Genomic DNA, 15446 nt, shown 5'->3' on the forward strand with positions numbered 1-15446 from the left:
TTGAAGTTAGACAAATTCAGGTTGTAAATAAGGTGTAAATTTTGACAATGTGGTAATTAACCATTGGAACAATGTAGCAAAGGTCATGGTGGAATCTCCATCAATGACCTTGTTTAAGTCAAGATTGGATGTTTTCCTAAAAGATCTGCTGTAGAAATTATTCTGGGGAAGTTCTGTGGCCTGGCCTATGCAGAGGGTCAGCGTAGATGATCACTATGGTTCCTTCTGGCCTCGGAATCTGTGAAGGTGAGGTTCTAGGGAGCCCAAACACCAAGCCTGAACCTACTAAGCCTTCACTGTTTCTCAAAATCAGAAGAGTCTATCCCTCTGTGGCTTTCAAGCCACAGTCTAGCATAGGGAAGTATGGAGGAACACTGCCCTCAGAGGCACTGGGCCTGGAGTATTCCCAATGCCTCTAAGAATGCAGGGTGTTTCCACACAGCTGTGGTCACAGCAGTTCCTTTCTCAAGGTGTAACATGCTCTCCTGATGCTGCCTTCTGTCTATTGATCAGTAGGAAAGGACATGAAACAATGGCTTCCTCCTGCCCTATTTAGGGAGTCCAGTGCCACCAACAGACACACCCTTAGTCTTTGTGTACTTAGAGGCCAGGATCAGTAACCTGACTAGAATCTGAGAAGATGTGCGAAGGAAGAAGGACTCCTTTTATTCTCTCTCCCAGCTTTGGGTACATGCACAAGACCAGCCATAGTCTTATCTTATGGGACTGAGGCTAAAATCCTTATTCAGTTCGTAAACAGGCCACACTCCCAGATACTTTTTGCAATATATCGCCCTTAATCTGTGTGCTCGACGGCTGTTGACAGCCATGGGAATTGCACATATGTATCAGAGACTGTTTGTCTTCCTAGGATAGGAGAACACCACTTAATAATCTCTGTGCTATTTTTGCCAAGACGCTAAAAGAGCTAAGTGGGGCAAACTTTACAAATTTGCCTTCTTTTCAGACCTTTGTAATGGAGACGGACTCAATCAAATGGATACACTTCATCTCTGTGTGATCTCTTTGCATTAGCTACAGTAACTGACACCACTGAACACAGCACTGCTAGCTGGATGGTGGTATACTTTTGTCCCCATTGTCATCAAGAAGGCACATCTGTTAGCGGCACTGACAAAACAATTTGTAGAACATCAGAACCTGTTTTTCTGTCATTAGCCCAGTGTTTATGATCCAGTACACATCTCACCGTCAAGATCACAGATGTTTCTGTTTATTGAATAGCTATTTGTTTCCCATCAGTTTCCATTTCCTATTGTATTAAGGCAGGGAAGGAACCAGAAGATTGTGTTGCTTATTAAGTGTTTATAATAGAACATTTCTGAGGTCCTTGTAGTTCTTGCAGCATTTATCTTGGGCCCCATCGCATGAGTTAATTTGTAATATAATGCTTCAGGCACCTAAAAGAAACTCTATAGCCCAAAGTCAGAGTTAAAAGAATTAGCGACACTTTGCTAGCTTGCCAAGTATTATTAAATAAGTATTGCTTGGAAGGCTATGTTAATTTTAAAGTTATTTTGCTGTGCTAATGTCTTTACTTAGGGAACGGGCACAGAACACAACACAGTCTGAGACACTTCAGCTTACAGTGGGAAATCTGAAACCAGAGGAGACCTACACGTTCCGAGTGGTGGCATACAATGAATGGGGACCAGGAGAGAGCTCGCAATCCATCAAGGTTGCCACGCAGCCTGAATGTAAGTATGCGGTATAATGGTGTTTCCAAGTTAGATAGAGTTAGTAATGATCTACTTCTGCAGCAGCTCTGCATTTGTCATGCTGAATTTCTTTAAGGTTTACAAATAATTCTTCATTATCAATATTAGTAACAGAGTCCATATGGATGGTCAAAATAAACTTCCCTCTATTTGCATTGTAATATAATATATGTTCTTACAATGTATTTTCAAAATATTTGATCTGATCAGTGAATTGTTTATTAGATTTGAACATTACGGTATATTGTTAGTTGGTGTGTTGACTTTGTATTGTGTGTGTGTGTCTCTTTCTCTCACACACACAGTATTTCTCACACTTTACATACAGGGTGAAATACTAGTCCCCTTGAAGGGCATGGAAAATTTTCCAGTTGCTAGATGTTTCATCTATTCATGGTTAATTGGAAATATTTTTATTAGTCTTCAGTATATTTTGGAGCTTCTTTGCAGGGCCTTGCACTTTCTTCTCTGTTTTCTCCAGCTGTAAATATTTGCACACATGTTTCATCCTCAGAAGGAAGATAAACTTTCTTTAGTTCAGAGTATTCTGCAATATGTCAGGGTTGTCCCACTTAGCCAATCAGTGTCCCAGAGAAAGGGACCCAGGCTGGACCAATTTTTGATTTTCACAGCACCACCAATTGGTAGGTCAACTTTATTGTCAGAAGGGGAATCTTCTTTAGTTTGTAATACATTTTGCCTCAGTGGAAAGGGTTAAATGGGGTTTCCTTATTTACTGTTGCAAGTGACTTGTTGCCCATCTAAGTGAAGGAGATGGGCGTGGCTCTCTGTGGTGGGGGGAAATAGACTGAGGTCTTGGAGACAAGTCTCTTGAGATGCCAAGATTCTTGAGAAGGCTTAGCTGGATTTTATACTGTTTAATTCTGCGTTCCTTTTGTGAATAAAATCAAATCCAGGAAAGGGCTACCTTCAGCCCAACTACAACACGTGTGGAAGGTCTTTGGAATGGACTGGAGAAACCACATGTACACACTGGGTGTGTTAATTAGGAGAGAAAACCAAGATACTCTCATTTGTGATCATTACAAACAAACAAACAAACAACCCCTCTCTCCCCCCACCACCACAGCACAAGTAGGGATGTTAGTGCAGGACCAATGCCAACCTGGGAAATTACATTCAGCTTCCCTAAAGTTCTCCTGTACTGCAGATTTGTTTGGGCAAAGTATTCTACATTTCCTGCCGTGAAACTCTTTTGCAGTGCTGTTTTGTCTTGTTATTCCCCTGCTGTGGTCCACCAGAGGTGGCTGCATTTCAGCCCTGAGTGAGGAGAAATCAGGTTGAAAATCACTTTATAAATATGAAAAGCAATTTGATATCCTTTGATGCAAGGTGCTATTAAATTAGCTATTATCATGTTATTTACTCCTTCACCTAACACAAGAAATAGGGGTCACCCAATGAAATTAATAGGCATCAGATTTAAAACAAACACTTCTTCACACAGTCAACCTGTGGAACTCTTTGCCAGGGGATGTTGTGAAGGCCAAGACTATAACAGGTTGAAAAAATATCTACATAAGTTCATGGAGGATAGATCCATCAATGGCTATTAGCCAGGATGGGTAGGGATGCGACTCCATGCTCTGAGTCTGCTTTCCAGAAGCCAGGAGTGGACAACAGGGGATGGATCACTTGATGATTGCCTGTTCTGTTCATTCCCTCTGGGGCACCTGGCACTGGCCACTGTCAGAAGACAGGATACTGGGCTAGATGGACCATTGGTCTGACCCAGTATGGCCATTTTTATGTTCCTTTTAACCATTAATTTATATATATATATATATATATATATATATATATATATATATATATATATATATATATATATATATATATTCAATTTAAAAAATTACATTAATGTATCTATCAAGAAAGCACATTCATAAGAGATCCTTGCATAAACATGCACCAACACTTCCTAGTGTTGCTCTTAGTGTATGTGAAGCTCAAATAACATAGGGACTCCTACAGTATTTAATAAAATTTCTCTCCTATTCAGTAACTTGAAGGTTGCTCCAAAGTATCAGAATTTGATGGTTGGAGAAAATATCTTTTCCCATCATTATTTTTCCCCCCTTGACAAAATGATGTTATCATTTTGAAACAACTCCCTTCTGTGCTGGAATTCAGTCAGTATCTATGTTGCTGTCTCCTGGAACATGAGGTAGCTATTGTACAATAAAATATACAGCTGCACAACAAATTGAATATCAAGATATCTGTGTTATTTGAAAATATCAGAAGTATTATGCAATCTAGCTTTGTTAAGAAATAAAAACCAATGAAAAAGAACATCTGAAATGCATGTCTGTCAATGACTGTTTCTAAAAGTGCATACAGTTTCTCAGTAATCAGTTTAAGAGATCAACAAGCACAAGTTCCAGCTTTTGAAATAATCATCCAAAATATATGGGATGGATTTATATGAAGGTCTTTGTCTCCAGATTAAATCTTCCTTTGGACTAAACTCCAACCCCTTTTCCTCTGCTTTTGATGGTGTATAATTTCACAACTGTATTATCAGTCAAGATTTAAATCCCTGCCCGCTTAAGTTGTCTAATCTTTTCATACCACATGTGGAGACTTTGTGAGTTATTATTTTGACTCTTCAAGATGCTATTAGAGCAGCCGAGCAGCAGAGAGTACAGAAATTGGTCTAGTTCTAGCTTGAAGGGTTGAGCTTTTCTGTGTTTTTTGAAGGTAGCCTCCCTGCTGGGGCACCAACTCCATTATCTTCACCACTGTTAGCTATTAAGACACATGTCAGGGTTCCCTCCCCACTCTGGACTCTAGGGTACAGACATGGGGACCCGCATGAGAGACCCCCAAGCTTATTTCTACCAGCTTAGGTTAAAAACACCCCAAGGCACAAATTTTCCCTTGTACCTTGGATTAGGTAGCACTGTCACCACCAAGTGATTTAGACAAACTCAGGGAAAGGACCACTTGGAGTTCCTACTCCCCCCTAATATCCCCCCACCCCCTTCACCCCCTTTCCTGGGGAGGCTTGAGAATAAACAAGATGAGCACAGACCAACCTTGGGGGTTTTTAGGACACTAAAAAAAAACCCAATCAGATTCTAAAAGAAACAGAACTTTATTATAAAGAAAAAAGGTAAAAGAAGCACCTCTGTAAAATTAGAATGGAAGATAATCTTACAGGACAATCGGATTAAAAAACACAGAGGATTTCCCTCTGGGCCAAACTTTAAAGTTACAAAAAGAAAACCAGGAATACACCTTCCTCTCAGCACAGAGAAAATCACAAGCCAAAACAAAAATAAGCTAACGCATTCCCTTGCTAGTACTTACTAATTCTAATGAAGTTGGATTGCTTGCTTCCTTGATCAGTGTCCGGCAAGCACACACAACAGACAGACCAAAACCTTCCCACCCCCCCAAGATTTGAAAGTATCTTGTCCCCTTATTGGTCCTTTTGGTCAGGTGCCAGCCAGGTTACCTGAGCTTCTTAACCCTTTACAGGTACAAGGATTTTGTGCCTCAGGCCAGGAGGGATTTTCTAGTACTGTATACAGGAAGGTTGTTACCCATCCCTTTATATTCATGACACATGCCTTTTATTAACCCTGTTTCTCTGTGATATGTGTATTGGAAGAGGTTGGAAAAAGAAAAGATTAATAGGGAGACGTGTCAATATACACTTAAATAATTTGATTGATTTACTGCTTAACTGTCGTGTAATTTGCAGCCTGTAAACATTGCCTTTGATCATCTGCAGTCTAATGGAATCCTTTTACTTTGCAATTACATTTAACCTTCCATGCAAGAGTCTTAAAGGGCTTGATAAGGAATAATTAATTAAGCCTTACTACATCCCTCTGAGGTAGGGAAGTATTATTATACCTACTTAACTGCAGCACAGAGGCCCATCTGTGTATCCATATGTTCACCCCCCCCCCCCACACACACACACTGCGTGGTGCAGAAGGGAGCAAATCCACTGAAAAGCCAGTGATCCCACACAGGGAGGAAAAGTGGCTAAGTGGATGCCCCCATCCATGGAGCCCAGCCACTTTGCCCCCTCCACAAAATAGCCACATAGTCTGTTGACAATGGAAAAGTGGGTGAGCTCAATGTTTGGGAGGAGGGGCTGCATTACATGGCATTCTCCTCCTCCAGAAACCAAACCAACCACAGGCTGAAGAGTTATTGCTGCTTGAGACAGGATTAACTCTCTGCTGCACACTCTGGGCCAATCCAGCCTCTCCACACCCATGTAAGTCCCTCTAGCTGCCAAATCACTGTAGTGTGGCTGCTATGAGCACTGCTGCTAGAAGTCGGAGGGCCCGACATCTATTAAATTAACTAAGATGAACATATCATTTCAGAGAGGCATGGTTAACTAGACCTGACTTTGCAGATCAACTATGTATTATTGAAAAAAGTGTAGGACTGCCTGATGCTGCTGCTTTAGATTAAAGAAATTGTGTGAAGTGAGAAATGAAAGAGTGAAATACTGGTCACAATCAGTAATTTTCAACAGATGTTGTGAGTGATAAAGATCCACAGACTAAAGGTTTTACGGTTAGAGTGGAAGATTGCTATTATTTCAGTACATATCTACTGTGATTGGAAATGAGATAAGTGCAATCAAGGGAAGTGGTTGTGTGGTCTTTGTCAGCAGGACTGGAGGCCAGTTTTTCAGGGAAGATGAATTACTGTAGGTAATCCGTTCTCCTTAACATAATCATATGAATCTCTACATCCATGAGTCTAGGTCTTAAGGGGTCTCAGCAGTGTAACTGCTTTTCTGTGGCAGTTTATTGTGATCCTAGTTATGACAGAGCTGAAAGGCAGGGCATTTCCATTATCTGAGAGGTCACTTAGTACTGGAAGAGAGTGCTACAGGGCTGACTGTAATATATTGTAACAGTACATTTCTCACTATTCAAGGCAGATTTGAGAAAGGAGAAAGATAATGTAATTTAGAGGAAGGACTGGCATTTGTTTAATATATTTTCCATGAGCAGTCACAGGATGAAGGAGCTTTCCTGGTTCTACTGGTTGTGGACCTGATCCTCCGAGGTGCTGAATCTCTTCTACAAGGTGCAGGGCACCTTCTTCTCTGCAAGGGGAGTTGAAAGTCCTCAATGTTTTCAGGATCAGGTCCATTGAGTAAAAAATAGGAGGCCAGATCCTTCTCCTGTTGAAGTCAGTGGCTTCAGTGGGAGAAGGATCGAACTCTGAATAAAAGCCTTAGGTTTGGCCTCATGATAAAAACCATTATTCCCTAATAAATCAGGAGGAAACTGATAAACAGGAGGAGCTAATCCACTCTCTTATAATCCATCATCCAAACCTGCATTTTCAGTATCAAAGATGAACTATCACTATATTTATGATTGCTAAAAAAAAATCATTATGGAAAGAGTTGCAGTAATTTATTTGAACACTTACAGGGTCTGCTCCACACTAGGCATAAGCAAGTCTCCATTAATTTTTAAAAAATGTGTTTTGGAGTAATGGAAGCAGATAAAAACAGGCTTGAAATATTTGATTCTATGTTCTGGCCTTCTTCTATTATAAAAAATAATCAAATGAATAACTGTTGTGACAGGACATACTGTGATTATCAAGGGAGTGATATTCAGTTCTAAATCCCTTTGTCCCCATGGTAGAAACAGTAAGTGTGAGGTAGCTACTTTCAGGTTTTTCCTGGAGGCCAAGGAAAAGCCAGCTTTTCGTTTAAGTGGGTATTTAATCTGTTGTTTGATTTTCCTCAGGGAAACATCCACCTGTTGAAGTGAGCCAAATATGTGGTCAAACATCAATGACAACACAGAACTGGCTTGATTATTCGGAGAGCATTTCAGAGCACACATACGTATTATCAAGAGGAGACAAACACTCAGGCCAAATTTCTCACAATTGGATGCCTATGTTAGGCCCTTCAATCCAGCCCCCTGATTTTTTGAGGACGCTGTCTCCACATATCCTGTGAGATTTGTCAGTTCACAGCACCTCAGAGATTCAGGCTCCTGAGGCCCTAATCCTAATTAGTTGTGGATTTGTGTGTGGTAGCGTATTATATTGGGATGAGTTAGTCGGTTAAGGGGTTGCTAGAAGACTGACATTCATAAGGGACAGAATTAAGGTTGCAATGTTTGGTCTGCAGTGTACAGTAGTTGTGAGAGAATAAAACTGGACAGAAATGTGTGGCTGCCAACAGAAGATTTTGGGTGGGATTTCCAAAAGCCACAAGTGACTTAGGAGCCTATGTGCCATTGAAAGTCAGTGCGATTTAAGCTTCTAAATCATTTACATGCTTTTGAAAAAAATATCTACAAATTCCATTGATTTTAATTGAAGTCAGTAGGAGTAAGGCCCCTTGCCTGCTTGGATGCTTTTGTAAATCTCAGTGGGTATCCATCTGTATCTTTAGGTGCCTTTGTAAATCTGCCCCCAAGTGCTTTTGAAAATATCACCGTTTATGTCTATAACAGAGAAGATTTTATTTGTCTGTTGCAACTAAACAAACAATGGCTAAAACATCCCTAAATACTACATTTAAAAAATGTTGACCAGATCTACTCAAGTTTTCTTTCTCAACCAATTTTTGTGTAGATAAGCAATATTTTAAAATAGTTATAAACACAATAATCAGATTGACATAGACCAATGTCAGCCACAACCAAGTTTAAACACTTGCTATTAAAAATGTATCTAAACAAAACATCTTAGAAAATTTGAAGAGCATAAAAAATAACACTGTGAAATTTCACATGAAAAGGTCAGGTGTTGGGGAAAACAGGGATTTGTGCCACATTTTAAGCCCATTTCAGAACCCAGTTTCAACTATCAAGCCACAACTAGCTCCACAGTGATAAGTGTGTGAGTGAGAGAGAAAGAGAGATGAATTGGCAAGTTAAAGAACAAAAGTATATGTGTATGTAACACATACACACCTGTGTCCTTTTAACTTGCAAATTTTGTTTTCTTTATAGGAAAAAAAATAAGGTCAGAGCAGACTCATCCTCTTGCAGATACTGTTGGAGGGACTGAGTTTGTACCTCTCCCAGTCTGTGGCTGGCTGGGGTCACATGGCAATGCTGAATCGGGCCCTTTGCTTCAAATGTTCAACATTGCTCAACACACAGTTACCACAGTTATTTCCCATTCAAACATTTAAGGTGTCAATGTTTAGAATTTCTAGCTCGCGCTTTCAACATTAATAATAACAACAGTAATGACATATTTTTCTAGCCAACAATACAATGGAAGCCCGGGTTTCAGAATGTCTCAGTGTAATGCATGGATTGTTGGTCTATGGATTATTAACTCATAACATTAGAAAGTCTTACCAGAAAGTGCAGATTGATGTGTTGTCCAGTATAGGTAGATGATGGGTCAATGGACTTGTAGTTTTTACATCTCCAGCTGTCATTTTTATGACATGAAGCATCTGTCTGTTTCTCAGGACATATGCTCTACAATATTTGTATGCTTTTGGTCAAGGGCAAAGTTATACAGCCAGTCAGCTCTTCGTTATATCTTACTGGGAGAGGTGTAACTTAACCCCTTAATGTCAGGAATCTGGTACTCCTGGGGCGACTAGCATTATATACTCAGACTTTAAGGCCAGAAGGAACCATCATCATTATTGGCAAAGAATGATCCAAAAACAACAACTGCTGCTGCTATTGTGGCTGCATGCCAAGGAGATAAGCAGTGGGCTCTTTTACAACACATCAAAGCAGAACATGTAACAGTGAGACTGTTAACAGATTGTTGTCTTGTCATCATCTAGATCTACTCAGGGCATTACCGTCATGGGATGTTTTTGGAAAGGTGTCAAAAATTTCAGTGAATTTATAAATCTGCGCTTCCCAGACATCTGGATAGATCTGGTAATGGGAGTGGGGTAGAAGGAAAGGTGATTTTCATTTCTAGGTCACTGGTTCAGGCTGGCTGTGAACAAAACCTTCTCTTCTGCTGGATGTTCGTTTGCAAAATGATTTGTGAACCGGTGAGTTTGGCCCACCTCCTTCTAATAGACTTGTGCACCATCACAAACAGCATGACATTTGGCACTACTTGGCATCCATTCTGATCTGAGAGATTTAGCGCATGTCTACACTACCCCACAGGTCAGGCTAGAGGTGTGTGCATCAAAATGCTATGCTGTAACTCCCTCATGCTGGGTCAGCATCTGTGGAAAACCAGTAGCAGGAAGTGGGTGTCCAGGCTTGGTGTTCAGTGCAGAGTTCAGGAACCAGAGGCCAATGGGCATGTTTGGAGCCAGGTGTTGGAGCCTACTCTGCTTTCTCCTCAGAGGCTCTAAACAGCAAAATTGCCCACAGTTACAAGGTGCCACACAGCTTTTCCTAAGCAAGCACATTTATCCTTAAGGCAAAAGCATTACAGAGAAAACATATTAAAAGCAATAAAAGAATCTACATGCATGCCAATAAGCAGAGATTATCCCAACTCTAACAAGGGCTCTGGTAGGTGTCAGCACTTCAACCTCCAAGGTTTTTGTTCTGTGGTTACAAGTCCATAACACCTTTTGCTCAGAGCAAGAATCTGAGAGTCACTCCTTTATACAGTTTGAGCCTCTGATCTTGTCCTCATGGGATAAGTGATCAGTGGATGAATTTTTCATAGATTCCAAGGCCAGAAGGGACCTCTGTGATCATCTAGTCTGACCTCCTGTATAACTCAGACCATAGAACTTCCCCAAAAATAAAAGGTCCCCTTCTCAAGGTGAAGCTTCCAAAGGTTAAGTTTGCATAACCAGAGAAGGTACAGTTGCATACACCTTCCCACAGAGCTGAACCTGCTCTTCTGCTTCACAACCCTGTTCTACTCTAACGTCCACCTCTGAGTACTGTTGCTTCCAACAACTCCACACAGGCAGCCAAGCCAGGTTTAACTGTTTAAAGTTAAATCAGGAGCTGCTTAATGGTGTGAAGTTAGCTAGCCCTACTAATTCAGACCAAGTACTGAATACTACTTCCTTGTAGGTGAAATAAAGTTTCAAGCTGAGTAGATTTAATGCTGTGCATTTTAATTTTACCTCCCATTGTTTCAATTCCATTGTAAAAAGTTATATTGAAACACAGCATCTTATGTCTTTCAATTAACAAAAAAAGCACATAAAAAACTTTTAAAAATCTGACCCTCAGCTTTTAGATGTATATAATTATGTCAGAATATCAGGTTTTATTAAAAGAAAAATAATAGTAAGTTCCTAGCTGTCAATGTTGGAGAAAAGCACAAAAACTCTGAGCTCAAAAGCCAGGAGGCAAGTAAAAAGAACCTCAAATTTACTACATTTAAGACAATCTAGTGATTCTGGGGGGCCTGACTCATGATTTTTAATTATTGAGACTGGTGTTTTCAAAAGAAAAATGTCATCACCGTAGGAGCTGCTGGTAGTTGAACTCTTTTGAAAAATCTAGCTTTGTGGAAAAACTGGCCTCTCTTTGACTTTTGCACCCCCTCATTCACTATATATAAGGGGTACCATATATGAATACACATCCTAAAGGCCAATTCCTTTAACTTCAAAGAAAGGGCTTTGGATCTGAGAACCACAAAGTCAAAGCTAATAAATAATATACACTCTTTTATTCACTCTTTGGCCACACAGATTATGCTAACTGGATGTTTTCAGCGTGTGCTGAAATTTAAAGATAAAATTATATAAACTAAAACAAATCTTTACATGACAGATGCCAGTCACATAATCCCATCCCATGCACTGTGACAATATACAGTTGCCAGTCAGTTGGAGTTAAACACAGTATTTAATCATGTGATTATATTATAGCTATTACATTCACTGGTAGGATGGGGTGGAGATCGGAGAAACAAATCAGCATCACAGACATGCAACTGCCCTGGAACATTTGTAGTAATGGAGGAGGAAAGAAATCCATTTTCCAATCAAAATACCATGCACTGCAAGAGAGGGCTAATGAAAATACTTAATTCTTAAGCAACTACGATGGAGTTTACAAACCCCCACATAGGAGAGGAAGGGGTTTAGGAACTGCTCAGGGCTTAGGCACACACCTGCAACACATGCACAGGCTGGAGGAGGAGCTTATAAGGAGAGCTGAGTACTGCACTGCAGGCAGGAGGTAGTAGACTTATACTGTGAAGCTCTGCAAAAAGAGCCCCATGGGAGGACCAACTGCTGGGCAACTCACTTCATTTCTTTATGCCTCTGTTTCTTAATCTGCAAAATGGGGATAATTACACCTACCCTCCTTTGTAAAGGCACTTTCAGATCTATGGATGATCACAGAATCATAGAATCACAGGACTGGAAGGGACTTCGAGAGGTCATCTAGTCCATTCCCCTGCACTCATGGCAGGACTAAGTATTATCTAGACCATCCCTGACAAATGTTTGTTTAACCTGATCTTAAAAATCTCCAATGATGGAGATTCCACAACCTCCCTAAGCAATTTATTCCAATGCTTAACTACCCTGACAGTTAGGAAGTTTTTCCTAATGTCCAACCTAAACCTCTTTTGCTGCAGTTTAAGCCCATTGCTTCTTGTCCTATCCTCAGAGGTTAAGAAAAACAATGTTTCTTCCTCCTCCTTGTAACAACCTTTTACATACTTGAAAACTATTATCATGTCCCTCTCCGTCTTCTCTTTTCCAGACTAAACAAACCAATTTTTTTCAATCTTCCCTCCTAAGTCATGTTTTCTAGACCATTAATCATTTTTGTCGCTCTTCTATGGACTCTCTCCAATTTGTCCACATCCTTCCTGAAATGTGGCAACCAGAACTGGACACAATACTCCAGTTGAGGCCTAATCAGTGCAGAGTAGAGCAGAAGAATTACTTATTGTGTCCGGCTCACAACACTCCTGCTAATATATCCTAGAAGGATGTTTGCTTTTATTACAACAGTGGTACACTGTTGACTCATATTTAGCTTGTGGTCCACTATGACCCCCAGATCCCTTTCCGCAGTACTCCTTTCTAGGCAGACATTTCCCATTTTGTATGTGTGCAACTGATTGTTCCTTCCTAAATGGAGTACTTTGCATTTGTCCTTATTGAATTTCATCCTATTTACTTCAGACCATTTCTCATTTCTCCAGTTTGTCCAGATCATTTTGAATTTTAATCCTATCCTCCAAAGCACTTTCAACCCCTACCAGCTTGGTATTGTCCACAACTTTATAAGTGTACTCTCTATGCCATTATCTAAATCATTGATGAAGATATTGAACAGAACCGGACCCAGAACTGATCCCTGCGGGACCCCACTCATTATACCCTTCCAACATGACTGTGAACTACTGATAACTACTCTGGGAATGGTTTTCCAACCAGTTTTGCACCCACCTTATAATAGCTCCATGTAGGTTGAATTTCCCTAGTTTATTTATGAGAAGGTCATGTGAGACAGTATCAAAATCTTTATTAAAGTTAAGATATACCACATCTACTGCTTCCCCCCATCCACAAGGCTTGCTACCATGTCAAAGAAAGCTATCAGGTTGGTTTGACCCAATTTGTTTTTGACAAATCCATGCTGACTGTCACTTGTCACCATATTATCTTCTAGATGTTTGCAAATTGATTGCTTAATTATTTGCTCCATTATCTTTCCGGGTACACTGCTGAATCAGAACTAAATATTAATTGCTCTAGGAGTAAGGTACACCCTCATAAGTAAGATGGCAGAATCTGGCCCATTAGGAGCAGTTTCCTTACTGAGCACAGTGGTAAACTAAGAGATAGATAACAGAACTCATCAAAACCAAAAAGTAAATTTATTTTTTTTAAATTGCCTTGTGTTTAATTCTAAGAAGCACCAACTAGTTATTTACTGTTCACCATTCATCTTAATTAACTGGCATAATACACTGGACATCTTTTTTTTTTTTTTTGAACCATTCTACTGTTTCCTTTGAAAAGTGCCAATCTTGTTAGAAACTCACATGGATACATTAAATATGTAATTACAACTTACTTTGAGTGACTCCATATCCCCTCTCTGAGACCTGCATCCTGTGTCCCACAGTGCAAGAAACCCAGGAATACATTTTACATTAGAAGCATACAGAGATTCTTTACTAGTGAATTTATGAATAATCCTCTAAAGAGATTTCCCTGGCTTCACACTTAGGGTAGAATTGATAGTACTTTATTAAGTGCCCTCTAAATCAGTGACAGTTTAAGGCACACAGGTATTTAATTGGATTGCTCCTGATTAGCGAGGTTGTTGCTACAGTAGAAAGAGATTCTATTCTGAGCACAAAGGTCATTTTTTACATTTATTGCAGAATTTATTTAAAATAGTTTATATTTTGTTAGGTATAAAAATGGCCTTGAACTTGAATGAGCTGGAGTGTCTCTTGTGATGTCCTTTTCCAGGGTAAATGTTATCTAAGTATAATATCAGCATCAGTTACCACAAAAGCATCAATAATTATAACAGTAGCAATGAGAACAATTACTCTAGACTTCCTCATGCTACATTGAAGTTAGTCTACACAAGATGCTGAAAACAAAATGGATGCATCTGTTCCTGCTCCTTGTTATAAATCACTGGCTTGGCATGAGCCTTTATTCCCCTTGTTGCCCAGTTCTTTGATGCTGCATTGCAGTGATAATTGAAATGGATAATTCTCTCTTTACACCATTTTGATGGGGCCTGTCTAGCTATGGCTGATATCAATGTACACATAAACTTCCCAGTGTGGAAATCTGTCTCTTGCTGGTTGAATGGACTGTATCAGGGTCAATTATAGTAATTTCAGAGGGAATTCCAATAAGACTGAAGTAAATAGCTTTTTTCTATTGATTTTAGTTCATTTTTTCCTCTCGTCAATACAGGTTATTTGCACTCTACATGACATGCCATTTTGCTTATAAAAGATAATGTATGTGTCCGGTATTACCTTTTCAATGGAAATGTGTAGTCCCCTTTGATACATGCTTTTTATCCCATTCCTAAGACATTAGAAAATGCTAAGATTATTGGTATTTTTGTGTATTGTTGTAATAGTACAGGGCCCCATACTTCTCTCTGCTTCCACAAGCAAAGGGCAGCCAAAAATCATGGATCCAGCTGCCCACAAGAGGGAAAAGCTGTTTCCATGGCATGTTGTTCATTTCCACACCGAATCCAATGGAAGAGTTCACATTGGTTTCCACAAGGTTTCCATGAAGTTCTGGATCCTGTGTGAATGGACAGGATGGGGAAGCGGGGCCAGATATGCTCCATTTGTTTCTCACCTCCTCAGCCCAAACCCAGGAGACAAAGTTAACTGTGTGCAGGAACCTGTACAGATTTGTGCATACTCTTTGTCTCATGGCCTCCCAACTGAGAGTCTGAATCTCTTGGGGAAATTAGATGTAAACAGTAAGTGAGGGTGAGACTCTACCCACAAACACTTTGTGGGTAAAATCCTGGCCCCAGGGAGTATTGACTCCAGTAGGGCCAGGATTTGACCTCTAGTCTGTGGTCTCAGCTAGGTTGCTCCATGGCTAGTGCCTAGAAGTGTAGACTGCTACTTCCCAGCAGACCTCGGAGCATAGTTCTTATGGGCTGTATTGGGGATAGAGTGCCTGTATGTTAATGGATGGATTTCACTATGGGAGCTGAGCCAGCTGGGCTAGGACTGAAACCAGGCTCTGTGAGTCTTTTGGGGAACTGGGAAGGTGAATATAAGAAAGAAAGAAAG

The 15446-nt window shown here is 40.1% G+C and overlaps 1 protein-coding gene across 1 annotated transcript in view; it reads left to right on the top strand.

Annotated features, from left to right (window-relative positions):
• DCC (DCC netrin 1 receptor) overlaps positions 1 to 15446 on the top strand; it is a 954381-nt gene that overhangs the window by 663009 nt on the left and 275926 nt on the right. The window contains exon 9 of the mRNA XM_074952368.1: positions 1564 to 1718. Within this exon, the coding sequence (XP_074808469.1) occupies positions 1564 to 1718 (155 nt within the window). The remainder of the gene's footprint in view (positions 1 to 1563; positions 1719 to 15446) is intronic.

Source organism: Natator depressus, chromosome 5, assembly GCF_965152275.1.
Source record: "Natator depressus isolate rNatDep1 chromosome 5, rNatDep2.hap1, whole genome shotgun sequence".
In the NCBI taxonomy this organism is placed as follows: domain Eukaryota; kingdom Metazoa; phylum Chordata; order Testudines; family Cheloniidae; genus Natator; species Natator depressus.